The 25,845-nt window shown below is 33.5% G+C and overlaps 3 protein-coding genes across 3 annotated transcripts; 1 reads left to right on the top strand and 2 right to left on the bottom strand.

Annotated features, from left to right (window-relative positions):
• The first annotated feature begins 5,434 nt into the window (after window positions 1-5,434).
• Window positions 5,435-6,271, top strand: LOC133818362 (uncharacterized). Its single transcript, XM_062251203.1, has 3 exons — window positions 5,435-5,622; window positions 5,748-5,817; window positions 5,919-6,271. The coding sequence occupies exons 1-3, from the start codon at window positions 5,481-5,483 to the stop codon at window positions 6,061-6,063; spliced, it is 357 nt and encodes a 118-aa protein (XP_062107187.1). The 5' UTR covers window positions 5,435-5,480; the 3' UTR covers window positions 6,064-6,271.
• A 64-nt stretch (window positions 6,272-6,335) lies between these two features.
• On the bottom strand, window positions 6,336-9,305 carry LOC133818361 (SNF1-related protein kinase regulatory subunit beta-2-like). The gene is made up of 5 exons (XM_062251202.1): window positions 9,057-9,305; window positions 8,663-8,856; window positions 7,972-8,153; window positions 7,721-7,883; window positions 6,336-6,914 (listed from the first exon to the last, which is right to left on the bottom strand). Exons 1-5 carry the CDS (start codon window positions 9,058-9,060, stop codon window positions 6,594-6,596), a joined length of 864 nt encoding a protein of 287 aa, XP_062107186.1. The 5' UTR covers window positions 9,061-9,305; the 3' UTR covers window positions 6,336-6,593.
• An 11,915-nt stretch (window positions 9,306-21,220) lies between these two features.
• LOC133818360 (eukaryotic translation initiation factor 5B-like) lies at window positions 21,221-25,344 on the bottom strand. Its single transcript, XM_062251200.1, has 7 exons — window positions 25,165-25,344; window positions 23,206-23,312; window positions 22,985-23,119; window positions 22,621-22,731; window positions 22,395-22,460; window positions 21,800-21,859; window positions 21,221-21,667 (listed from the first exon to the last, which is right to left on the bottom strand). The coding sequence occupies exons 1-7, from the start codon at window positions 25,304-25,306 to the stop codon at window positions 21,479-21,481; spliced, it is 810 nt and encodes a 269-aa protein (XP_062107184.1). The 5' UTR covers window positions 25,307-25,344; the 3' UTR covers window positions 21,221-21,478.
• Window positions 25,345-25,845: the final 501 nt, after the last annotated feature.

Raw genomic sequence — 25,845 nt, 5'->3', positions numbered from 1 at the left:
ATGGATATTATTTTATTTATTTTTTAATTAAATTAAATGGCCTAATTGAGTCTATAAAAGGAGTGCTTAGAGAGAAGTCATCAATTAAGATTTCTGAGACGACAGATAAGTTTAATCATTGGTTTTCTGATAGTTTTAGATTCTCTCTAAACACAAGTCCTTTTCTAAGCCTCTTTGTTATTTTCTCTTCTTCTCTCTATATCTATCTCATGTGTTGAGAATTGCCCACACTAGTCTAGGTAGTTCTAAGTATACATTGGAAGGCTGTGAAGAAAATAGAAGATCGGTTCAGTTTCTTGGTAATACTCTGCGACAGAGAAGATACAAGAGTTAGAGAAATTGTAGGAATGACTCTTTAATTCTGCTGCATATACTGTAAGTATTCTATTCTTTTTTTCTCTTTGAATTCAATTTTAGAAACATGTTTTAGGCTATCTGGTATTAATTTGTTTAATATTATATATACATGAAAATAAATAAAGATCTTGTATAAGTTTTACTAACAAAAATATGGGTCAATTGTAGCAATTAGAAATGTTGTGAGGTTTGTTAGGTCTTCCCCTTCTAAGCTTAAAAAGTTTAAGGAGTGTGTGACGGAGGAAATGATTGAATGTAAAATACTTCTGTGTTTAGATGTCCCAACAAGGTGGAACTCCACATTCCTAATACTTAATTGTTCAATGAAATTTCAAAAGGCATCTAAGAGAATAGAATCAGATGCAAATTATATGAAATATTTTGAAGAAGTTGACAAAGATGGAAAGCCAAAGGAGGGACCCCCCCACTGATGTTGATTGGGATAATGCTTTAGTGTTTGTGAGATTTTTGGAGACTTCTTATGAAGTGATATTAAACTTTAGTGGGTCTATTTATGTTACTGCTAATAAGTACTTTAGTGAGATCTGCAATATGCAATATGAGTTGAATGACTTAGCACTTGATGCTGATGAGAATGAGTTGTTGAGGACAATGGAAAAGAGCATGAAACTAAAGTATGTCAAGTATTGGGGAAAGCTTGATGATTGTAATGTGGCATTTCTCATTCATTGCCTTGGTTCTTGACCCAAGATACAAGCTTGAGTATCTTAATCACTGCTTTAGTGCTACTTATGATGAGATGGCGTGCACTCAAACTGTGAAATGGGTAGAGCAGACAATACGGGCAATGTTTGAATAATATAATGAGACAACATCAAGTCTTCATCCATCAACATCAATGACTCAGCCACAGTCTCAGTCTATTGTTAGTGGTTCCTCCACGTTCGTCATGCCTGGTTGACTTACTGCCAAGAAGTCACGTAATTTGCATGATGAGTTTGTGGCACGAAGATTGGAGAAATATGATGGAATGACAAAAAATAAGGTCGATAAATATTTGGAAGAGGAAGCTGAGCGACCAAGCGATGCATGTCGTATGCCGTATCAAATTTAAATATATATTTTTTTATTCACTTACACCAACTACTTCAGTATAGTTGTAAATAAGGGTCGAACCCACGAGGACTATGATCAAATTATTATTCAAAATAATATTAGACTGAAATTAAAAATGGGTTTTAGTTTTAATAGCTGAAAACATAAAATGAAATAAATATCAACGATTTAATGACTAAGGATATAACGATATTAAAGAAATAGTCAAGAATTACTCTCCACCTTCAACAATCAATCTATCAACAATGATGAATAATATTCCCTATTCCCAATTAAACTATTAACCCCGCAGATAACACTTAAGCAGTCAATTATCCCAGTTTCCCTAATATAATTAATTAAAGCTAAGCGCTCTTAATTAACCCTTTTTACCCAGCAATAAACTCATTAAGCATGCAATCTATTTAACCTAGTAAAAGCATTACACTTTGTGGAAACAGGTTAATCTAGGCAACAAATTCATTAAGCATGCAATTCATCTAACCTAGGTTCTATTTCTCATCACAATTAAAATACCCATCACAATACCTTAATTGTAATTTATCACTTTACTTAGAATCCTAAACTATTAGGTGAATGAAATCCTAAGATGATAGTAGAACAATGCAAAACCTTAATTAGTGGCCATCTAAACAAGATTTTACAAGATCCATGACATTCAAATAGAAAAATAGAAGCAATTTAATATAAGGGAATGAAAGGAATCAAATTCATCAATACATTCAAGATATCATGTCTAGAGTTTTGAAATAACCCTTAACTATAAAGAAAACTACTCCATAATCATATTCATATTCATAAACATAAATATTCAATGAAAATAAAAGAGTTTTGAGAAGAAAGAGAAACTAGATTGAAGAATATAGATGATGATGGTTTTTCCTCCTCCTTTGCTGCTCTAGCCTCTAAAAATCACAATCCAAAGTTATAATAAAAGTTAACCCTAATCCCTTTTATAGCCCCCCCAAAATTTCATTTAAAATTTGAAATTTAAGAAAAAATCGATTGCTGAGCGCGGCCAATGATTCTTGGTGGCCGCGGCCACTAGAAAAATGTATTTTCCAGAAAATCGGGCTCCGGCTGCGGCCTGGGACATTGTTGGCCGCGGCCACTACGTTCTGTCCCCCAGGCTGCGGCCTGGAATAAGGCTGGCCACAGCCGTAGCAAGTTTTCCCGTTTTTCGGTTTTCTTCTGCTATAGTGACCAAAAGTATTTTAAGCATAACTTCCTCGATATAACTCGGAATTAGACGATTCAAAAAGATATAGAAAGATAAGAAAAATTCTATTTCTAGGTATATTTCCAAAACAATATCGGAAAGTAATCAAAATTAAGTGTGAAGTTTTAGACTTGTAATTCCGAGCTTAACCATTGCTTGTAAAACATCCCAAATTCATTCACTTTCACCCAAATGTCTTGAAAATCCTAAAAACACAAAATAAACTAATTAAACATATATAAATAAATAATCAAGTGCATAATAATAGAAGAATAATGAATTAAAAATAGACAAATTCGATACTTATCACCGAGTGATAATTTTAATATTTGGGGACGGTGGGCTAGTAGTGGGTGCAAATACAAGATCCTATAACTCATGGCTTGTGATGTGTTAGCTATAACGATTACTACCGTTGTTTTTGAGGTAGCATTTTTTATTGGGAGTCGAATTTTATATCCTTTAGGAGCTCACTAAGCCCAAAGATTGTTGAAGCATTAATTTTTCTGAAAAATTGGTGGAGCAGAACACACATCAACCCATCATTGTTCGAGACTATATGGATGAAGAAGAAGTGCTTCAAACATTGGAGTGTCTTGAGTTCGGTAATTTATTAAATATTTATTTGGATTTTCATGGTCTAACTTGTAACTTCTAATATTTATTTTAAGTGTGTGAATGTTTTATAATCTAATATTTATTTTTATATTAATAATATTTGCAGAGATGACTGATGATACTAGTGTTGGGCCAGCCTCACCCTCTATCAATGTTCCGTCTTCAACCTCAACAATTTGGGAATTGAAAGATTAGTTGTAAGAGTTTCTTAATTTCTTATTTTACTTAATGTTTTGTTATTTATTTCTTTAGTTTCTTTAATATATTTTTTTATTTTCAAAAGGTTTGCAATTGGACATTGAACACTTGGAAGGAAGGAGTTGACATACTACTAATATCTTTCTTTGTATTTTGAAACATAGATTTATTTACTATGGTTAGTTGTCTTTGGTGAAGGGTTTTTTGGAACCTATATTTGCTATAGTTATCTTTGGCTGGATTTTATGGACTTGTATATTTGGAATTTTATGGACTTTATGGTTGTAGTTATAGACTTTATGTTTATGGTTGTATTTTGGGACTTAAGACATTTTTATGTTTGTAATTTGGACTTTGGACATTAAGGAGGGATTGATTAATATGTTTAAGTTCAACTATATTTCTTAATTAGTTTGTTTCTTGAAATGCATTAAGTCACATTTCTATAATTTTGTTTCATGAATTTTCTTTTAAAATCAACTAATCAAGAGTTTAGAGATTATGCATTTTTCATAATTTTTTTAATGAAATAAAAAAAACTTGTAAAAAAACAATTGAACTAAACTATATATTTTTTTTGGCAAGAAAACATGTCAAAAGTGAAAAAATTAGTATTTTTGAAAAAATGCTACCAAGGCCCAAAATCCATCGGCGGCCCAAAAACACCCAAAACCCGATCCACCTAAATCTGAAACTCGAAAATTTCTTGAAATCCGAAATTTTTTTGGGCAGGTTCGATACCTCATTTTCCCATCCGAAACTCGCACAACCCAAACCAGCTACACCCGAAAACCTAACCCGTGTGCACCTGTAATATAAACCTTACTTTTGTAAAAAGATGGTGAATCGTGACGAACATAATGAAAGTAATTTGGTAAGTTCATATTTGAAGGTGGGTAGAATTAGATGGGCAAATATAGTTAATTCAGTTTTAAATTGGGTATATTTTTAAATTTGTGGTAAATATTAGTAAGTAGTATTAAAGGTTGCACTTAAGTCAACAAATAGTTTTTTTTTTGACAAAAATCAATGAGTAATATGAAAGGTTGCACTTAGGTATCTAATAGTTTTTTTTTACAACAAAAGTCAGTAAGTGATTTGAAATGTAGCACGTAAGTCATTAAGCAGCTTTTTTTTTTGTTGCAAAAATCACATTTTACAACAAATTTGTCTCAATTTTAATTATTTAATAAAAACCTAAAAATATATATTTCTAACATTGAAAAATTATTTCAATTTTATTTTAAACACAAAAAAATAATTTAAAAGTTCTAACATGAAAAATATATATTTAATTTTAATTAAACTAAGTTATAATATTTAAGTAAAAATAAATATTTTTTAATGTTAGAAATTTTAAATTATTTTTTATTTTTAAAATAGATTTCAAATAATTTTTTAATATTAAAAATATATATTTTAGGTTTTTACTAATTAATTAAAATTGAGATAAAATTAGTATAAAATATAACTTTAGTGCAACATTTCAAAATTTACTGGCTTTTCCCACCGAAAAAATTAATTAGTGACTTACGTTTAACTTTTTTTTACTACTCACTGACTTAAATAAAAAAACTAAGTTGAGTGTAAGCTTAGATTACTTGCTGGTTTTCACAACAAATTTTTCTTTCTTTTTTAAGTTTTCCTCAAAAATTAACTAGCCAGATTAAAAAGTTACTGAACAACTTTCGGAAAGTGATTAAAAAAAAACATAAATAATATGTGAATTCCTCTCTGTATACTAAAACACGAGGCAAATAAGTCATGTGCTGAATAGTAATAGCATTTTGTTGTTAATTTGCCCATTTAATAGAGTCTCCATGTGCTTCGACACCACAAAAATATATAGGAGGAAAACAGGTAACTTGGGGACATGTTTGTCATATGTTATATAGATAAGGTTCGGCACTCCAAATATCAGCACCACCACATCCATATATCCCAACCACATACATACATATATGTGCTATGGTCAAGGCATGGCCAAACAGAGAATTCAAATACCACAAACATGGCAGCCACTCTGGCTCTCTCTTATTCTCCCACCACCAGACTCCCACTTCCATCCTTCTCATCACTGCTCGCTCCTCTTCCTCACTCTGCCATTTCTCCAAGGAGGAGAACTAATCGTTTCAAAATCCATGCAGAACTAGGTAAATACTCCTTTACATTTATATTTTGAAATTTTTAATATGTAGGTTTTATTTCTTAAGTAGTGGTAAAAATGAAGGAAATGATAATTCCAAGTGAATAATTTGCTTAGATAATGGTTTTTAAGGTAGTGGCGATGGAGATGTCAAGAAAGAAGGGAAGAAGAAATTTATAACTAGAGAACAAGAGCCTGAACAGTAAGTAAACTAGCTTTATTCCCACTTTGTTAATTGTTTCTTAGGCTCGTATTGATCAGTTTGTCACTTGTACAAATGGGGTTTGGTCAAATGAATCGCAGGTATTGGCAAACAGCAGGAGAAAGAGAAGGGGAAAATCCTATGAAAACCCCACTACCTTACATAATCATCTTTGGTATGTCAACCCCTTTTGTAATCCTAGCCATTGGTTTTGCTAATGGTTGGATTAAGGTACCTATTAGATGATTTGGTTAAAATTGCGGCACCAAAAATATCAGCAGAGCCATCATGATGAGTTTTTGAAATTAATTATAGTGTATTTTAATAACCACCTTAATTGCCACCTTTTGATATCTTCAATGGATATTTTTTCTTTTCACCTTCACATTTGTTTCAGATATGTATGTATGTGGTTCTCTCATATATGAATCAATACTTGATTCTTAGTGTGTTATCTTGAGGTTGGTCATTTGGACTTTTGCTATTTCTTTCTGTTGCATTTATAGAACCTAATAATCTGGTTTAAGATGATATCTGATAAATTTTGAAAAAATGGGTTTTCATCCACTAGTTTCTTTGGACAGGAATCTGAAACTTGTTTTAATGATTATGAAAAAGGATTGCATCAATGAAGTATATTTGACAAGAAGAAGTCCTACCATTACTTACACAAACTGCTTTCCAAAACCCCTGAAACCATAACCAAACCTTCTTAAATTCCAATATCACACATTCAAATAATTTTTGCTCCCACAATAATGAAAACCAAACCATAATCAATTTGTTCTTCTAAGGGGCTTGTACAATACCATTGTAACATATTTTTGGCGAAACCTACGAGTGGAACCAAGCGCCATGAACTGACCTTCAAAATGGTTTTGAATGTATAAATGGTTCAACTGTGTGTGTTGAGGCTGCTGACCATCGTTTGAAGATGATGACTTATTATTTAGAATTGTAGATTGTAGTTGAGAAGGTGTCTCCGGTGGAGGCCTACTAAAATCATCTTCGTTTAAGAATTGGTTATCATAGCTCGAAGGAGGGGACGGAGGAGATCTGAATTCAGATAGACTTTCTGGCAATTCGGACTCACACACCTGCATAACAAAGAGACCTCATCTAGCAGTTTCAAAAACTAAATAAAAGAACCGTTTCATTAAAATTCATTCACATACATTGTTATGGAATTCCGTACAGTAACTCAGAAGTGTGTAACCATTTGTAACTCCCAACGTTTCTTCTGATTATTTTCTTTGTAACTCAATCCCACAGATAAAAGGGTATATATGACATGTTTATGCGGATACAAATTTTCTACGTAGTTGTGGAGATTTTTTGAAGACAAAGGGATAGAAGTCCTCTGTTTTTCCTTTCAAGTTCATACAGGGTGTAAAGATATTGTGGAACTGTGTACAATTATAAGTTTCATACCAGATTGTGCGTATACATATATATACATATACAAGTAAATTTCAATTTCAGGTTTCTTTAAATTTAGTTGCCAAGAAAACTGATGATGTGCAAGCAAATTTATCAGGAAATACTAAAACAACTAGTTAAATTAAGGAAATACATGCTTCATGATTTAAATCTTGATAACCTAATCTTGACACACATTTGTTCAATCAATAATAAATTCCAATCACAAACTCAGATTCAAGAAGGGACCAACATCCTACCCCAGAGAGAGAGAGAGATCACTTGTCTAATGTGTCAAGAATTATATTTCTTACGAGTACATGCTATGTACTAGAAGAAAAAGAGAAACACCTACATGTATATATGTCTATATGTATATGTATATATATATATATGCGGGGAGAGAGAGAGAGAAAGAGAAGGGTAATAGCAGCAATAACCTGATAGATTAGTGAGGAACATTATAGAAGTCATAAAAAATTACCTGCAAATCCAAAACATTGTAAGCATTCCCTAAATCATCACAGATCCATGGCAAGTCTGGAGCCCACCTCAAATAGCCATCTACTATAAACAGGTACTGATATTCACCTGGTGGGAGTGTCTTTACAACAGTGAAGCCATTTCCTAAACTCTGCAAAATCTCTCTGAAAAGTGGTACATTTTTCATATCAAATTAATCAGAAAAAAAAAGAACTTGGTCCTTAAATTAAACCACTTTATAATCTTAAGTACCTGGTTTCCCAGTTGTCCCACGATCCCATTACAGCTACTTGCTTGGCACCACAATTCCAAGATAGCTTCACACGAGTCAAATTTTCATTGGACATAACATGATTAGGCATTGAATGTTGAAGAGAAGCTCGATTTTGAGCTTGGACGTGCTGTTCGGGCATTTGATGGCCTTCTAACGGGTTCTGATATAAAGATGTAAAGTTAATAAGAGGAGTTTTTGAGGAAAACAATCATAAGCAATGCCAATGGTACTGGAGTTTAAGATAATGAATAATCACCACTCGCCCTTCCGTTGCCTCTATGTCATGTAATTTAAAAGTAACAACTAAACACTTTATTCAAAAGGGTCATTGAATTTCACCACCACATGTCAAGATGCATACCAGAAATAGCAGATAAGAAAGGCATGGAAACAAACACAGATTTGATGTAACTTTGTTATTTTCTTTCTAAAATCATTCATAATTGAAAATTGTCCATATTTACTCAGAATTCTAATGAGAACATTAAGAAAATTCAGCTAAAAGATCCGACAACAAATGGATTCCTCAATCTTGGTCTAGTCGTCCAAAAGATAAAACAGTACAAAACCATGATAAATCTAAAAGCTGCAAAATTGGAATAAACCAAAGGCAACAATGTTATATTTCAACCCTAAACAGACACAGCACATACAGAAGAAAGAACTCACAGGGTGATGATTGAACAAGTTATAAGGGTGGAACCCACTTGGGTTGTGAGAAGGTGAGCCAGCCATGGCCATGGAATCTGAAAACACCCCATCTGCTTCAGATTCTACTACATACCCAACATCATCAGTATCTTCAAAGCTTTTACTTCCCGATGGACCTTCTCCATCTTTTCCACCTCTGGCATTACCCATCACTGAAAAAGTAAAAATAAACCCATCATCATTTTCATCGAAGTAAAACGATATTATCAAGAACTGAAAAACCAAGGCAACAAAGGAAAAAACCCATTAAACAGTAAAGGCAAAGAAGCATTCAAGTTAGGATATTTTATTTTATTTTTGTCGTTTTCCTTCTTTACCCATGAAAGCGGGTAACTTGAACTGAATAACATACCCATGTGTGTAAGCAAATTAGGAAGACACAAGAAACCCAACAAGAGATTGACCAAAGGGAGTGTATAAGCATTGTTTTCCTAGCTTTACAGGCTTTACAAGAGAATGACCAAATGGAAAGTGCAATTTGTTCTCTTCTTTCTCTCTCTCTCTCTCTCTCTAAACTCTTATTGTGTTACAAAGGGAACTGCATAATGAACAGGGAATTGATTCTCCAATTAATTGGGAAGATCCCTCCATGGGCTAATAATGTTGCTTTTCAATGTTTGTGTAAGCACAACTCCCAGTATCCTTTTTACTATACAACTCAACCAATCAAATTTGCCACGTAATCGCTCATTCCATTTGAAATTACTCGATTGCCCTTTGTTAACAAGTTGAAGCCGCCCAAAATTAAAAAATTTACCCAAAGCAAAAAGCCAGGACAAAGTAGCAGTTTTGGGAACTTAATTATAACTCAACAATTTGTGAAAAGACAAACAATTTCAAACAATTATTGATTAATGGTACATATTAGAAGGGATTTAGGTAAGAGGTATAATGATTTCATGTTGTTATGCATATACGAATATAGTATATGTTTATAAGACTGGCATACCATATGTATATATATATAATGCATTCATATCCATATACATATACTGAACCTCAAGTAGAAGTTGGGCAAAAGTAACTTACCTTAACCATTAATTAATATCCTCTTTTGGTTTTCCTCGAGAATGCTTTGAACTACAATTTTTTGCAGATATACTCTTGCTTGTCAACTGAGTTCTGCCTTGTTCCCTAAACAAGGGAGGTTTTTCACTGTGAAGCCGACCTTAATTAACAAATTAATTACAGCAAAAAGAAGAAGAAGATAATGAAAAAAGAAATAGTAAACAAGTCTAAACTAGTCAATCCTTCGAGTAGTATCATACATAAATTTGTATTTCTTTGTCTCTTATTTTCTTTTTGAGGGTGGCCAGAGCTTCTCTTTCAAGAGGTTTGGCTGCATAATTGTGTATGTGTTTTATGTATGGAAAAAGTACAAAACTGAATCCTCTCTGAGGAGGACATGCAGTTGAGAATTCAATGCTTACCAGCATCATATATATATAATATGATATGTATTGCAACATTCTATAAGCTTGTAAGGAATAAAACCATCATGTTGAGGTTTCGCTTTTTTCTATTAGTACCATATATATTAGACCTTCATGATATGGTCTAATATAAACCATCCTAAGGCAATGCAATAAAGTTCAAATACCTATACGTGTGACCTTTGGTATTAATTATATATTTACCACACAGAATCTTGTGCCCACCATATACAGAATGCACTACAGTAGTTGAGCATTATTTTTTTATTTATTTTTAATTAAACTATGGAATTGTAAGTAAATATATGCTAGAGAGATGAATATTTTTTGTGGGGTGGCATGAAAATAATAAGAGAATGGAGAAAGTGGGGTATCTCTTCTTTATTCACCCAATCAATAATAAAAGCTAAAAAAGTCTTTGAGAGATGCTATAGCTAATAATAGGATTACACACCATTTTCCTCCTTTTGGAGACTTTGAAAAACATCACAACTGTAAGAATCTCTTGAAAGTGATTTTTCCTCTCAAGAATCCTAACCCAAGAAAGTAAAAATTGACCAATCGGAAAGCAAAAAATTTAGTAAATGTCTAGGGAGAGAGAGTGTTTATTAACACCATCTTCAATGATTTTGTGCTAAATTTGACACAAAAAATGAATCAATGTTATATTTGTAATTGTGCTTCAATGCACAAGATGCAAATTAACAAAAAAAAAAAAGTCAACAATTCATTTAATATTTATTGATAATATACACAAATTATTTATTTTTTCAATTTTTCATTGTAGAAAAAGTGAATAAAAAAATAATATAGTTAGTCATTAATTGTTAATTAATAAATAAGTGGCAATATAGTAAACAAAAGTGATATTAATTGTTAGGCCAAATTTGGTCCATGCTATATCTTGTGAGAAATTTGGCATAATTTTTAGCATGTGTCAAATTCGACACACTTTTTAGAACACCATTAGAGTTATACTTTTATTAAAATGTGTTAAATATAATAATGCACCACATTTTTTGTACTCCATTGAAGATGCTCTAAGAGAGAAAAACTAAGAATTTTTTACACATATATTCTAAATTAATAGAGTAATGCTAGAAACACACTCAAATTGTACACACTTTTTACACACAATGATGTGTGTTAAATTTTAACCATAGATAATTTTAAGTGAGTACCATATTACTTTAATTGTGTGGTTAAGATTAATTATACATTAATATGTGTAAATGGTATGTATAATTTGAGTGTGTCTCAATGATTACTCAAATTAATATAATTTATTATTGTATTACTTATATTTATAGGGCAATTCTTTTATAGGGGCTTCACTTTGAGCATATCGGTGGGGCTCTCAATGTTTCTCGACTCGTGAATAGTTTTCGGCGCGATTTTTTTTATGACCGTGTATATTGTAACTATTTAGAGCATCCTGCAAATTTTCAGAAAATTCCGAATAGTTTATAGTACCGAAAATTAGGTTCAAACAAGTTGTTTTCCACGCGCATAAAAAAAATTAGTCACGAGTGTAATATGTTTGAACCTAGTTTTCAGTACTGTAAACTATCCAGAATTTTCTAAAAATTTGTAAGATGATCTAATTAGCTATAATATACACGGTAATAAAAAAAATCATGCCGAAAACTGTTCACAGATATATTTATATGCATTTTTTATTTTATTCACGCTAGGTAGTTATGTGTCGGCATCACTTAATAGGTGGATATGTGACGAAGAGAGGAATCTGCCTATAGGTCTATGAAATTTTATATAAATGTAAATATTATCGACCCAATTACAAGAAACTAATGTGTATGTCTACCTTGGAAATTGGGAACGCTTAAGTTTCAACCGACTTAAGACAATCAAGAATTGCAATTATTTCTCTTGAATGATGAAAGCATTTTTATTTATAACGTATATATATGCCAAAAATTAAATCAACACACTCTTTGGTAAAATACTAGTACCTATTCGTCGATAACCTGCATCTTGATGACATAATCAAGAACACTAAATAAATATATAAATATACTTTAGAACGATATATATATATATATATGCTTATGATAATGGAATCCAAATAGTGTACACCTGATCATAATCTGAGAAAGTACTACCTGGCGATTGTAGGCCCAAAAAAAAAGAGAGAAAGTATTGAAACTGATAAATATTTGATCATATTCTCATAACAAAACTTGACAAACCATGCATATAAATATGGAATCCCTTAAACCCCTAAAGGCCAAGCAACTTAAGTCAAGTATTAGTTTCGTGACCAACTTCAAGAAGCAAGTGATTTATTTATTTGTGTTTTCCTGATCACGATGAAATTCACAAAACAATACAAGCATTAAACAAAAAATAAAATAAAAAATTCCACAACGCAAGCAATGCTATACACTGTACAAAAGTCTCATTCGGAGACATTTAGCTAGAAAAATAATTAGTTGCTAGTCATGCTAGAAATTTTGTGGTTTTAATAGGGTAATTATAACCTTTTTTCCCCTAGTTTGTGGTAAATATTTTATAGGTTGTTTTGAGTTGGAATCTGGACAATAAGTCCCAAAAGTCATTATATATGTAGAAATATTCATTAATCAATAATATTATTGATGATCTTCTAAGGATAGTAAAATTTCAAAAGAGAATATTTTGTTGTCTGCCTAGCTTCTATATTTAGTTCACTGTCCATAGTGTTGGGCATGAGCTTATTCCATTTCACTCCAAAAAAGCACCACATACAACAAGTATGATTTCTAATCAGCAACCAACAAAAATAAAAATTGGATTCTATGATCTATTTCAACAGTGTCTATAAGAATTTACATCTTTTAACCCTAGTTAGTGGGTTAAACCATAGTTTTCGATGATTGGTTGTTTCCACTTAAAAAATAAAATAAAATAATATATATATGTATAGATTAAGGAGAGTATGCAGTAGGTATGCTCTTTTACTTTACGATCCTATTTTAGGCTCAAAAATCAATTATAATCTCAGTTTTTTATTTGTGATGGTGATTATTGTAGTTATAATAAGTATTTGAAAATTTTCAAGAAACTCTAGATAATTTATAAGGCCAAAATCAGAATTTAAAAAGTTTATTAACTATGTATATAAAAAAACCAGACACACATACAACAAATTCACCGTAAATTATTTAAAATTTTCTGAAAATTTAAAGAAATTATGCTATAACTTGAATGAGTACCATCTTAAAAATAATTGAATTATAATTAATTTACGTGCCTAAAACAAAAATAAACCCTACCTATAAAATAAAAATGCATATCTCATTATTGTAAAATTTTCAATTATATATATGGCACTTGTTGCTGACCGTTGATAAAAATAACTTCAAATTAATAGACACAACGTAGCAATTAGTGGCGATCCTCATGCCACAAAGCAACATGCAATGCAATGCAAGAGGACAAGTATTACAACTGTAATATTACTAATGATATATTTATATATGTAGAAAAAGTGTTTAAAGCATATAAATATATACATACATTCCTGAGATCTACACCTTGTAAAGTGATTTGGAGAATAAGTCATGCTCGATTGACTGTAAATAAAAAATAAGCGCTTTTTTTTTTTAACTTTAAATAAAAAATGTAGAGAAAAATGATGAAATAACTCTCAAATATTGCATTTAATATCCGCCTAAAATAAATATTATGTTATTGCAGTTTTTGTTTTAAAAAAAATAGTGTAAAGTACGAAACATGGGTGAAAGTAGGTTTACTACTCTAATGATTATTTCAAATTTCTTACAGTAATCAAAGAACCTTATACTCAATGAACTCAATTGTTGATCGAACATGAAACACTTGTAATCTTTCAAGAAGATGTATTATAGATCTGAAATCTTTCAAACAAAGTTTACAAAAACAACTTACAAACAGAAATACAGAATATAGATTGAATGCACACTCCAATCAATCTATGTACACCAATTAGTAACCAATTAAGATCTACAGCAAAAACTTGACAGAGAACTTTCTTTGAACTCCCTTCAAAGAATCGACTGAACTCCCTTCAGTGAATGTCTGTACCAAGCTTTAGCTGCTCCTCTTCAAAAGCCCAAGTAGATCACCAGCTTCTTCTCCACAGTTATCTCTGCACCACAAAGAAAAGTCCAAGACACAAGATCTACAATATCTAGGGTTTTTTTCTCAAAAGGGTTAGTTGCTCTGTTTAGCACAATGATCTATATATAGAAAGGACAGAATCAAGTGACAACAGCTTGTCACGTGGACTGCCAGCTAGAAAAAATCATTATTATTTTAACTAACAACTAACCTGTGAAAACAGTGTTAACCCTTTATAATATTGAGATAAAACAGATCGAAACCTAGACAAGACAAGATGCATAATTTTTGACAACATACAGCAAGAACTAAAAGTTAACATTAACAATCTCCCCCTTTGACAAAAATTATGATCAGTGCAGAAATAGAGTCAGTAAAACAGCCACAAAACACAAAACAAAACAAAAAAACAAAACAAAGATTACACCACCAACTTTTCAAACACAGCCATACCCTTCAAAGACATATACCCAACAGTATCCAAAAGTTTGCATAGAAAAACTAAACAACTGAAAATATTAAAACATCTCCCCCTCAGTGATCATAATTTCAGCCCATTTTACTGAGACGAAGGTCTATCTGGAGACTCCCCCTGCACAGATCCGCTAGGAACAATGGACTCCCCCTGAGATGAAGCACGAATTTGAGCCAACTGAGCCAAGACCCTTCTCTCAAATTGCAATGTGCGCTGTCTATCCTTTTTGTAAGTAGTCACAAAATCATTGAAACTTGCTCGAAACTGATGCATATAGTCAAATAGCATAAATCGCCAGCCAGAAGTTGGAAAACTAGGCAACACATGATCAGAGGCTGGGTCAGTGGAAGGGAAAACCTGAGGAACCTTAAGACTGCGAAGATTGCTGTCAATTTCAGGAACAGATAAAAAGACTTCTTGAGCAGTAAACTCTGGAGAGATGGACAGAGCCAGACGATGAAGCAGAAAAGGAAATGGTAAAAAAGACCTTGTGCCACGAGCAACAACCTCATTATAAATTCGATCAAATATAGGGGTAGACAAGTCAATAGAAACTCCAGTGCCAACAACAAACATAAATCAAGCTAGTGAAGTACCAACAGTAGACTTGTGAGTATTAGGCAACCAATTTGTGAGAGCAACCCGAAAAAGAAGTCTATAAAATGATGTAAGTTCAGTAGCAGGAATGGCACCCTTACTATCAGGCCATTTAAAATCAAGGGTACCAGTTAACTCAGCAGCAACCAAGTTTAAGTCAGGGGAAAAATCAAATCAAAAAATAGGAGATTTAACCACAGGCAAATTCAGAACTTTAGCAATAGTAGATGGAGAAAAACGAAACCACTTGCCCCGAAAAAACACTTTAAACTGATTAGGATTAGAAGATTCCAAAATATGTTTGTCAATATTAGAATAAATTTCACGAACAAGATTCTGAGATGGCATGAGTAGATTAGAGATCGAATTAATCCAACCCCTAGAAAGCATGGAATCTTTAAAGCGAGGAAAATCATCTAAAACGACATTTGATTCCACATTTAACAGTCGAAACGACATACGATCTTTATACTTCTGAAACTTCCTAGTGTTGAAAAAGAACATTAATGGGGGAAGGTCAGAACTACCACTAGGTGGAGCAGACACGGAAGGAGTAGGAGACTTGGGCAAAGATGCATTTTTCTTTTTAACCGCAGGAGAAGAATGAGGTTTTTTAGAACCCATAGAAGACCCCGATTTTTTATGTTGGACCGAAGGAGAAGGAGAATGAGATGTAGAGGGCTACGTAAGCTTTTTCCGAGGGAGAAGCGACTCAGGATATAAAGACCTCTTTTTGGAAGAACCTTTGGACGACGAAGGTTGAGAAGGGATAGATGGGGAAGGAGAGGAAGACACACGGACAGGGGTGGACGACTGGGACCGGGTGACATGCCTAGGAGGAAGGGATTTAGACGAGGGTTTATGGGCTATAGACTTAATGTTTCTACGCACTGATTTAACAGACCCAACAGCAGATTTAACAGGCGCAACCTCAGATGAAAACAGAGGAATACTAGGGAGAACAGAGACGGATGATTTACCTGAAGAGGGACCAACCGCAACAGCCACATTTGAACCATCATCATGGACGATCACAGAAGGAGGAGTCTGAGAGACAGGCGAAGAAGCCAACGGGGACCCAACGGGAACAGCAAGAACCTTTCTAGGAGAGCCCACAATGTTAGAAGCCATCGAATGAGCAACAGCAAAAGATGAGACTAAAAAACAAAGATGAATAAGATGCCTGGAAGAATAGTATGTATTTATAGAGCCACAAAACCCTAAATCAATATAAAAAATAAGCCAAAAAGTCACTGAGCAACAAACTAATAAAAGGCTCGGCCCAAAAACAAGAAAGAGAAGATGAGTAGACCCAAACCAATTGTGATATATCAAGATGATTCTGAGATATGACAGACAGACAAAAAAAAAATACTCAAACCAGATGAGAGAAAAAAAATAAGCAACAGAGAGCTCTTTAACCAAATGACTAGAACAAAACAACACTCATAACATAAAAATTTCAACAGGATGCTGAACCAGAATTTTTCATGAGTGTGTGAAAAAGTGTCCTCATGTGAGTCAAACGACTCACTCTCTCAAAAACTCTCAAAAGAATTTCTTTTTTTTTATTATATTGATTTTTTTTTTTGAATTTTTTTTTATTTTTTGATTTTTTATAAAAAAACAACCAGCTATGGCTTTCACTCTTGACCAGGGATGTAGCCGTCTTCTCTAAGGCAGAAAATACTCAAGAAGAAGGAGCAAACTACTCAAGAGTAAATCTTAAGAGAAAGCTCTTCCCATTGCACCTGACAAGGTAGCCTTTTTAGCAAGAAAAAAACTGGTTCAGATGAACAACCAATCCTGGAAACAGAAATGAAATAAGAGTGTTATAGATAAAGAAACTCAAATAGAGCAAACTCCAATGCATTTACGTAAATGAACAAAGGTCTTAGAGTTTAAAGCTTTGGTGAACAAATCAGCATATTGAGCTTCAGAAGACACATGAGATATCACAACAGATTTTGATTCTACCAATTCTCGAATAAAATGATACCGAATGTCAATATGTTTAGTCCTAGAATGTTGCACAGGATTTTTTGAAATATTAATGGCACTAGTATTATCACAATACATGAGTAAAGAGTTTTGAGGGTAACCATAATCAGCTAGCATCTTATTCATCCAGAGTAATTGAGTGCAACAGCTGCCTGCTGCAATATATTCGGCTTCAGCAGTGGAAAGAGAAATAGAGTTTTGTTTCTTGCTGTGCCAAGATACAAGGTTGTTTCCCAGATAAAAACACCCTCCAGATGTACTCTTACAATCATCTAAATTTCCAGCCCAATCTGAGTCACTATATCCTACTAATGACATATTGGAATCATTTGTGTACCATAGACCAAAGTCAACTGTACCAGCCACATATTTCATTATTCTCTTAACAACTGTAAGATGAGACTCAGTGGGAGTGGACTGATATCTAGCACACAAACCAACACTAAAACAAATGTTAGGTCTACTAGCGGTCAAATAAAGAAGACTCCCTATCATACTACGAAAAAGTGTTGGATCTACAGGTTTGCCTGACATGTCTTTAGTAAGCTTAGAGGTTGTGCCTATAGGAGTTCTAGCATGCTTAGAATGATCTAGACCAAATTTTTTTAACATGTTAAGAGTATATTTCGACTGGGAAATAAAGATTCCAGTGGATAACTGTTTGATCTGTAATCTTAGGAAAAATGAAAGAACACCTATCATGCTCATCTCAAATTCGGACTGCATTAACTCAACAAAATGATTTATAGCAATAGGGCAAGTAGATCCGAAAATGATATCATCTACATAAATTTGAGCTACGAATATACCTGGATGCAAATGTTTGATAAATAGAGTTTGATCTGCATTTCCCCTGACAAAACCATTGCTGAGAAGAAAAGAGGTTAACCTGTCATACCAAGCTCTGGGTGCCTGTTTTAGTCCATATAATGCCTTTTTTAATTTGTAGACATGATTTGGTAAATGAGGATTAGTAAAGCCCACTGGTTGTTCCACAAAAACTTCTTCTTGAAGAATCCCATTCAAAAAGGCACTTTTAACATCCATTTGATGTAGCTTCATTTTGAGGTGACATGCAATAGCCAGAAGCATGCGAATGGATTCAAGACGAGCTACAGGAGCAAATGTTTCGTCAAAATCAAGACCCTCCACTTGATTATATCCTTGAGCTACTAGACGAGCCTTATTTCTAGTAATATTTCCAAACTCATCTGATTTGTTTTTAAAGATCCACTTGGTCCCCACTATATTGGACTCTACAGGCTGAGGAACTAGCTCCCAGACATCATTTCTCTTGAATTGTTCAAGTTCTTCCTGCATTGCACTGATCCAATGTTCATCTAGCAAGGCTTCCTTGGAAGATTTTGGTTCTAACAAGGATAGATAACATGAATGACTAATTTCACTTGCAGCTTTTCGCCTAGTCACCATGCGGTCAGCTGGATTACCAATAATGACTGATGGAGGATGAGCTTTTGGAATCCATGAAGGAGGACCATTTTTGTACAACGGAGCATGAGATGGGACCACTGTATCTAAATTAGTAGACTTTTGAGGATAAGAACTGGGAGGAGATTCATCTCCAATATTATTAGATTGATCAGACGAAGATGATCCAACTGACTGGGAAGGGGAAGCAATTTCTTCAGTGGGAACAACTGGTGGAACAGATAGGACAGGTGGGTCATCATCTTCACTAGATGCAACTTTATCCTCAGATTCATAAATTCTCACATTTACAGACTCCATGACGGTATGAGTGCGCTTGTTGAAGATTCGATAGGCTCTACTGTTTACTACATACCCTAGAAATATTCCTTCATCACTCCTTGGTTCAAATTTGGCCAGATGATCTCTGTCATTCAGAATAAAGCACTTACATCCAAAGATATGAAGGTGAGCTAGATTTGGAGTCTTACTCTTCCAAAGTTCATAGGCTGTCTGAGTTGTTCCTGTTCTGAGATGAACTCGGTTGCTAATATAACAAGCGGTATTTACTGCTTCTGCCCAAAAACGAGTGGCAATCTTCTTTCCACAGAGCATCACCCGAGCCATTTCTTGAAGAGTTCTATTTTTCCTTTCAACCACACCGTTTTGTTGAGGAGTTTTAGGAGCGGAGAACTCATGAGCAATACCAAGATGATCACAAAATTCAGCAAAAAGACTATTCTCAAATTCCTTCCCATGATCACTTCGTACCCTGTAAACTTTCATAACCTTTTGGAGTTTTTCATTTTGAAGTTTCAGGACAAGAGCAGAAAAAACTCCAAACGTATCAGACTTTTCTCTGATAAAATTTACCCATGAGTATCTGGAATAGTCATCTACACACACCATCACATATCTTTTCCCACTAATGCTCTCTGTCTGCATGGGTCCCATCAAGTCCACATGTAATAGTTCTAAAACTCTTGAAGTCTACAGAAACTTCACTGTAGGATGAGAGACTCTTGTTTGTTTACCTAATTGCCACGGCCCACATACCTTTTCTCGACTGATTTTATACTCTGGAACTCCCCTAACTGCCTTGAGCTTGATCAGTTTCTGAAGATCTCGATAGTTTAGATGACCCATTCTATGATGCCACAAATCTAATTTTTCCAGAACAGTTCTATTACACAGAACTTCACTGTCTAGCTTATAGCAATTGTCAATTGATCTTTTGCCTGTTAAGACTGTACTTCCATCTGACGAAACAACAGAACAACAATTGTTAGAAAAATTAACCAAATAACCCGAATCACACAGCTGACTTATACTGATCAAGTTTGCTTTCAACCCCTCAACGTACAGAACATCCTTCAAAGATGGAAGAATCTTCAAAAGAAGTTCCCCTTTTCCTTGGATAGCACCCTTGTTTCCATCACCAAACGTAACAGCTCCTTCTATCTTATCTTGGTAGTTGATCAATAGGTGCCGGTTTCCAGTCATGTGTCGTGAACAACCAATATCAAAATACCACTGGTCATCCTTAAATGCAGATAGAGATATATGAGCCACACAAACTTTTGTATCCTCAGAACTTGTGTTAGGACAAATGTCAAAAGGAACATGAACAATCTTCTCTGAAGACTTCAATCCCTCCTTTCTCTCAACTAACTTTTGGAGATAGTTCTGTAACTTGAAGCACTTTGGGCGTATATGACCACGTTTGTTGCAGAAGTGACAGACTGGAACAAATCTTCCACTAGTGAAATTTTTTTGCAAACTTGGCCTACTCCAGGATTCATCTTCTTGAGTCTGAAAATTTGTAGATAAAACTGCATTTGACTGATGACTTTTGGAAGACGAGGGATCATCAATCAGAATCTCCTTTCCACATTTATTTAGAAGCCTTACCTTTGTTCGAAGCCCCTCTGATCCTGATTCATCATGTGGTTTTTTAACTTTCAAAGCTTCAAATCGTAAGCCCTGCAACTGCACATTCTTATCGGCAATCTCCCTTAGCAATCTTTTGACTTTTCCTCAAGATTTTTATTAATCATAATTAATTCTTGATTTCTTCCTTCAACCTACTTTACCTTCTTGATCATAGTCACCCATTGATCATACATTTGTTCATAAGCAGATTGTTGATCCAGACTTTCCACGTCAGATTCTCCAGACTCATCATTCTCACTTTCATCCTAACGATTTGATGAGGCCATAAATGCACAAAAATCTTCTTATCATTCTCCAGACTCATCATTCTCACTTTCAGACTAAAGCGCAACAAGAAGCATACATAAATATTGATTACAAATCTATGGTGCACAAAAATTAAACAACAATTTGCACATCCCAAATAAATGTGAAAATTTGAATTGGGCGTATCATTTTTCATACGATCAACTTCACAATTTCACTTTTAATTTTAAGAGAGAAATCAAGATTGGCCAGCCCAGTTAACTTTCAAGAAAGGTTCACCAAGCCATAAACCTGATATTTTACTTAATTGATAATGTTGACAACGCATGAAATCCATACTTGCTACACAACAGACAACAAATTCAACTTGACTAATACATGCATCAAACATCACATTAAATATTACCTTAATGGCCACCTTCTGACGTCAAAAGCTAAAATTCTCGCAAACTCCTTTTTCTTTTCTAGCATCACACTGGCCTTCATGACATCTTTCTTGTGTACAGGGCTTATGCTTATACCACCAACAGGAATATTTACTTATGGGGTTTTAAGAAACTCCAGCAATGCTTCCAAGGAACCAAGAGTAGATGCTTGCACACAAACTCCTTCATCACTCTTGTCGACCCTGCTCATGACAGACTTCATATCCTCCATAGTTGTTTCCTTGATATCTTCCAAGTCATCATTAGGGCCCACCACATATAGACTAGTACCAGCAATAGCATGCTCAAGGCCCAGCATAAAACATTTATTAGAAAATTAAGAAATCTCAATTCAGATGTGGACCTCATCAGTAACCAGTTCAATTCCAAAGAGCTTAGGGCTTAAAAAGCATGGAGGATTAGCAAGAATAATCACCTGTGCTGTGATCTTTATACCCTGTGCAGCCTTGATTTCCTTGTGATGTAGATATGTTCCCTAAACATCAAACAAACGATAAATCAAAATCAAAATATTTTAGAACTATGATTAAGGGACACAAGGACATCACAATATCCACACAAAACGGTAAAAAAAACATATTTAATGATTTAAAGTTCGCCAGCCCAATCCATAAAAATTATCTCTGTGCAAGACATTGTGCAATTCAAGTTTAATGAAATGTTCCACCTTGTCACCTTTGGTGGCCTCTAAACAATAACAATTTTGTTAATTGGGAGTAATTAGTAAATCATGGAAAGCTTATATCAGTATAGACAACAAGAATTCCTAAATGTAAAGTAAAGAAAAACCCTTGGAGGAAAATTGGCAGCACATGTTAGAGCCCAAATGTAAATTTCCTTGCAATTTTTCTCTATTTAGTTTCTTCACATTAGATTTACTTTAGTTAGTTTTCCAAGTGGAGAAAGACTTTAGGTGAGGCTTCTATGAAAGACACAATATAAAATTAGTAATTGAATTTCTTCTGGAAGATTCTCCAAGAATAATATTAGTTTCTCAGGAAAAAGATTACCTTGACACGGAGCTCTTTCATGGGATGGGGTGTTAACAATGCTCGAATGCTAGCAACAATTGGTCCCTTCAAAATAGAATACATATTGAAAATAATTAGTGAAAATCTTAATGTAATATCTATAACTTTTCATATGAATAATGAATCGAAAGAAAAAATAATGAATTACACAAACTACAAACTCAGACTCTAGGCTGGATTTTGAAGAAGGATTAAAGATGCTTACTTTCATGCCATAAACAACAATTTGATCTCCTTCATGAAGCACTCCGTTGACTAGTAAAACGTCAATAGTTGTCCCATGACCTTCAATGACCTTAACCTCTAATACAATACACTGGCAAAAAGAACGGGATTTAATCAGATTAAACTAGTTTTAACTGTCTGAGAGTTGAGTAATGGTATGGTGAAAATAAAGAAAACCTGCACTTCATTGCTGAAAGTAAGCTTTTCAACCATAGTTTTCTGAGTCCATTGAACCAATAGTAACAACATATCTGGAATGCCATCACCACTGAAATAGTTACCCCAAACACAAAACATCAGACAAGGAAGCAAAAACAGACAGTCCAAAGAGAATAAAAAGTTACATTGAAATATGAACCCAGAGTTAGTAAATCATATGTAATGGCACTTGTAGGTACAATGTTGTTTGTCTCTCCCATTTCTTTGTTTTTGTAGTAGAGCTCATTATTTAAGCCTTGTTCCTTGAACTGGGTAACAATCTGATGAGCCGATCAAATTTAAGAAATTTATTAGTACAATCGAACAAACAAAGTATAAAAGAAAAAGAAATTGGAAAGCTTCTGACCTGAGTGAGCCTCATGTTGAACTCATTTTGGACATCCTTAGATTGTTGCTTCTTTGCCTTTACAATTGGTGCTTGTAGGTGATTTTCCACCCATAGAGTCTGTCTACCTGCAAATTTAAAAATTGAATAAAAAAACATGAGTAAAATGTGAAGCAAATGGTGAAGGAAGACACCCAGTACTGGTCAGCTATAGTGTGCACCTTGTTCAATGCCACAATAAACTCAGTATTCCTCATTTTCAAAAGATTCAATGACTCGATTGTTTGTGGTTCTAAGTCGTGCATAATATCCACAACCAAAATTGCAATATCACATAACCCTGAACCCCTTGACCTCAAGTTTGTGAATGATTCGTGACCATTCATTCAAGTTCAGTAATTATATTCTCATGTAATTCACTTCTGTCTTGTATATTATGATAAACTGGGAATGCAAGACAGAAATTTAAATTCAAACATTAGAAAAATTCTTCAATGCAAGACATTTTTCAATCACCAAAAATGCCCACACCACATTCGAATGCAGAAAGTATAGCGTCCGTGAAATGGTAATAATCAAGAGTAATGTGCATAGGCAGAAAAAGTAGTATTTCAGTACCAAATAAATATATAATTCACTTCTTACGTCACAAAAATAAAAGAAAATCTAATTAGTCAAAATGAACTACCAGGAGAGGAGGAAAAGCCATTGGCAATTTCTTGCTCACATCCACTCTACTGTGTTCTTTCTAAGTTGTATGGTGCTACTGCTGATGATCAAGTTAGTTCAAAATAGTGAAAAAAATATGAAACATTCATTATTGGTATTGAGACCATAGATATATTAGTTCAAAAACCTATCTTTCCATTCAAAGAGTAAATTAAACAATGCTTAACTTATCGCCCTTACAAAGTTATCACTTATGTCTGGTTTGTATACAAAATTGACTAGACAAGTACAAGGGGGAGAAATAATTACTTCAGCACATCATTGAGGCCTTGAGGCATTCCTAAACTCCGGGCAAGATCGCTCATTCTTTCCTTCATAGCCTAAGGAATAAAAAAAAATTAATATTTTCATTCTTGAAAATAAAATGTAATTCACCTATAAATTATGAGTTCTTTTATTCGTACACACACCTTCCTTCATAGCCTAAGGAATAAAAAAAAATTAATATTTTCATTCTTGAAAATAAAATATAATTCACCTATAAATTATGAGTTCTTTTATTCGTACACACACCTTTTATACAAACAACCTACCTAAAGCCAAAAAAATCCAATTACAAAGAAAACCTGATAACTTTGGCCTAATTTTAAGATTACATTTCCAACTTTAAGTTACTGCCAATGACACATTTCCAGCTTAACAAAAGAGTTGGTGTCAGTGATATTTTCTTTTCTAGTGAACTTTTATCTGAAATCATATTCAAGAACCAAACCAACACAGAGCAAGTCAAGGTCTGTAACAAGTAACAACTTCTAATCATAATCAAAACAAACAAGAACAAAGCAATAAGTTTACATAGTTCTATCGCAATGATCTACATCAAAGAGTAAGCAATTAACCTACAAAATAAGCATCATTAATTCTACAAAAATGGGAAAATCGGAAATCGAAGGAGAGAAGGAGAGGAGGACAACAACTACGGTTTTTTTTCCTTGGGTCCAAAGAGTTGGAGAAGAAAAGAATCTAATTCAGAGCAAAAGACTTCTCTTAATAATAAGCCATTGATTGAAGGAAAATAGATTATAAATATCGTAAGAAAATAATGATAAAGAATTAAAGATGCAATCAAAGTCTCTTCTTATTTTTGGAACTTCACGATTTCGATTTGCACAATAAGCTTTGAGTAATGAGTAAGTCTGCCATAGGTTAGAAAGGTTCCCTATGAACAAATTTTCAAAAAGTTTTAGAGATTAATGTTTCAAAAAGTTTTAGAGATTAAAGTTTCAAAAACTTTCAGAGATATAAGTTTACCGTGAGAGAGAGGATTCAATACTTGTTGGGTCTTGACTTCGACGGAAGGGAAGAACGGAACAGGTGACTTTGACGGACCCCAGGTGCGGAGAACCCCAGCAACGTCGTCGTCGAATTCACCTCCCTCTGTAGTAGGCGTCATTGTCGTCGTCGTCGCCTTCACCCTCACCTCCGTTTGTAGTAGGCGACGTCAGTGAGAAGCACGGGTGCAGAGGACCCATCCATAGTCTTTTCTTCTTCTTTATGCAGAGAAAAAATGAATCCCTGATCCTAATTAAGCCCCAATTAGAATATGACCCATATTTTATTTAAAGCATATTTTAAATTTATTTTTTTAAATTTTTTTAAATTTAATTTATAGGATGTATTTCTTTAAAATATGACTCATATTTAAATTTATAGCATATTTTAAATTTAGTTTGTTTAATTTTTTTTAAGTATGTATTATTGTTTTTTAATATTCATAGCATATTTTAAATTTAATTTGTTTTAAATTAAAATAAAATAATTAAAATATTAAAAAATAAATTTTATTAGATTTAGAAGAAAATTTATACTACAACATCATCATAATAAGTAACATTAATGAATTTTTATTTAAAAAAACTTCTTTTACTAAATATATAATAACTAATTGAATTAACAATTAATATTACAAATTATTAAACAAACATATTTTTT

Source organism: Humulus lupulus, chromosome 2, assembly GCF_963169125.1.
Source record: "Humulus lupulus chromosome 2, drHumLupu1.1, whole genome shotgun sequence".
NCBI lineage: Eukaryota > Viridiplantae > Streptophyta > Magnoliopsida > Rosales > Cannabaceae > Humulus > Humulus lupulus.
This window is presented reverse-complemented; position numbering and strand designations above follow the sequence as displayed.

What these genes read in the sequence shown, in the direction of transcription:
- LOC133818361 (XM_062251202.1), bottom strand. An exon ending in ACTTGTTCAATCATCACCCT is followed by an intron (nt 8,154 to 8,662) that starts GTGAGTTCTTTC and finishes TCTTTATATCAG; the next exon opens with AACCCGTTAGAAGGCCATCA. An exon ending in ACAATGTTTTGGATTTGCAG is followed by an intron (nt 6,915 to 7,720) that starts GTAATTTTTTAT and finishes TTTGTTATGCAG; the next exon opens with GTGTGTGAGTCCGAATTGCC.
- LOC133818360 (XM_062251200.1), bottom strand. Translation starts at nt 25,306, where the DNA reads ATGACGCCTACTACAGAGGGAGGTGAATTCGACGACGACGTTGCTGGG. An exon ending in CTCTGGGTTCATATTTCAAT is followed by an intron (nt 22,732 to 22,984) that starts GTAACTTTTTAT and finishes TCTTTTTGCCAG; the next exon opens with TGTATTGTATTAGAGGTTAA. An exon ending in GTATAAAGATCACAGCACAG is followed by an intron (nt 21,668 to 21,799) that starts GTGATTATTCTT and finishes CTGGGCCTTGAG; the next exon opens with CATGCTATTGCTGGTACTAG.
- LOC133818362 (XM_062251203.1), top strand. Translation starts at nt 5,481, where the DNA reads ATGGCAGCCACTCTGGCTCTCTCTTATTCTCCCACCACCAGACTCCCA. An exon ending in CAAAATCCATGCAGAACTAG is followed by an intron (nt 5,623 to 5,747) that starts GTAAATACTCCT and finishes ATGGTTTTTAAG; the next exon opens with GTAGTGGCGATGGAGATGTC. An exon ending in AGAGAACAAGAGCCTGAACA is followed by an intron (nt 5,818 to 5,918) that starts GTAAGTAAACTA and finishes AATGAATCGCAG; the next exon opens with GTATTGGCAAACAGCAGGAG.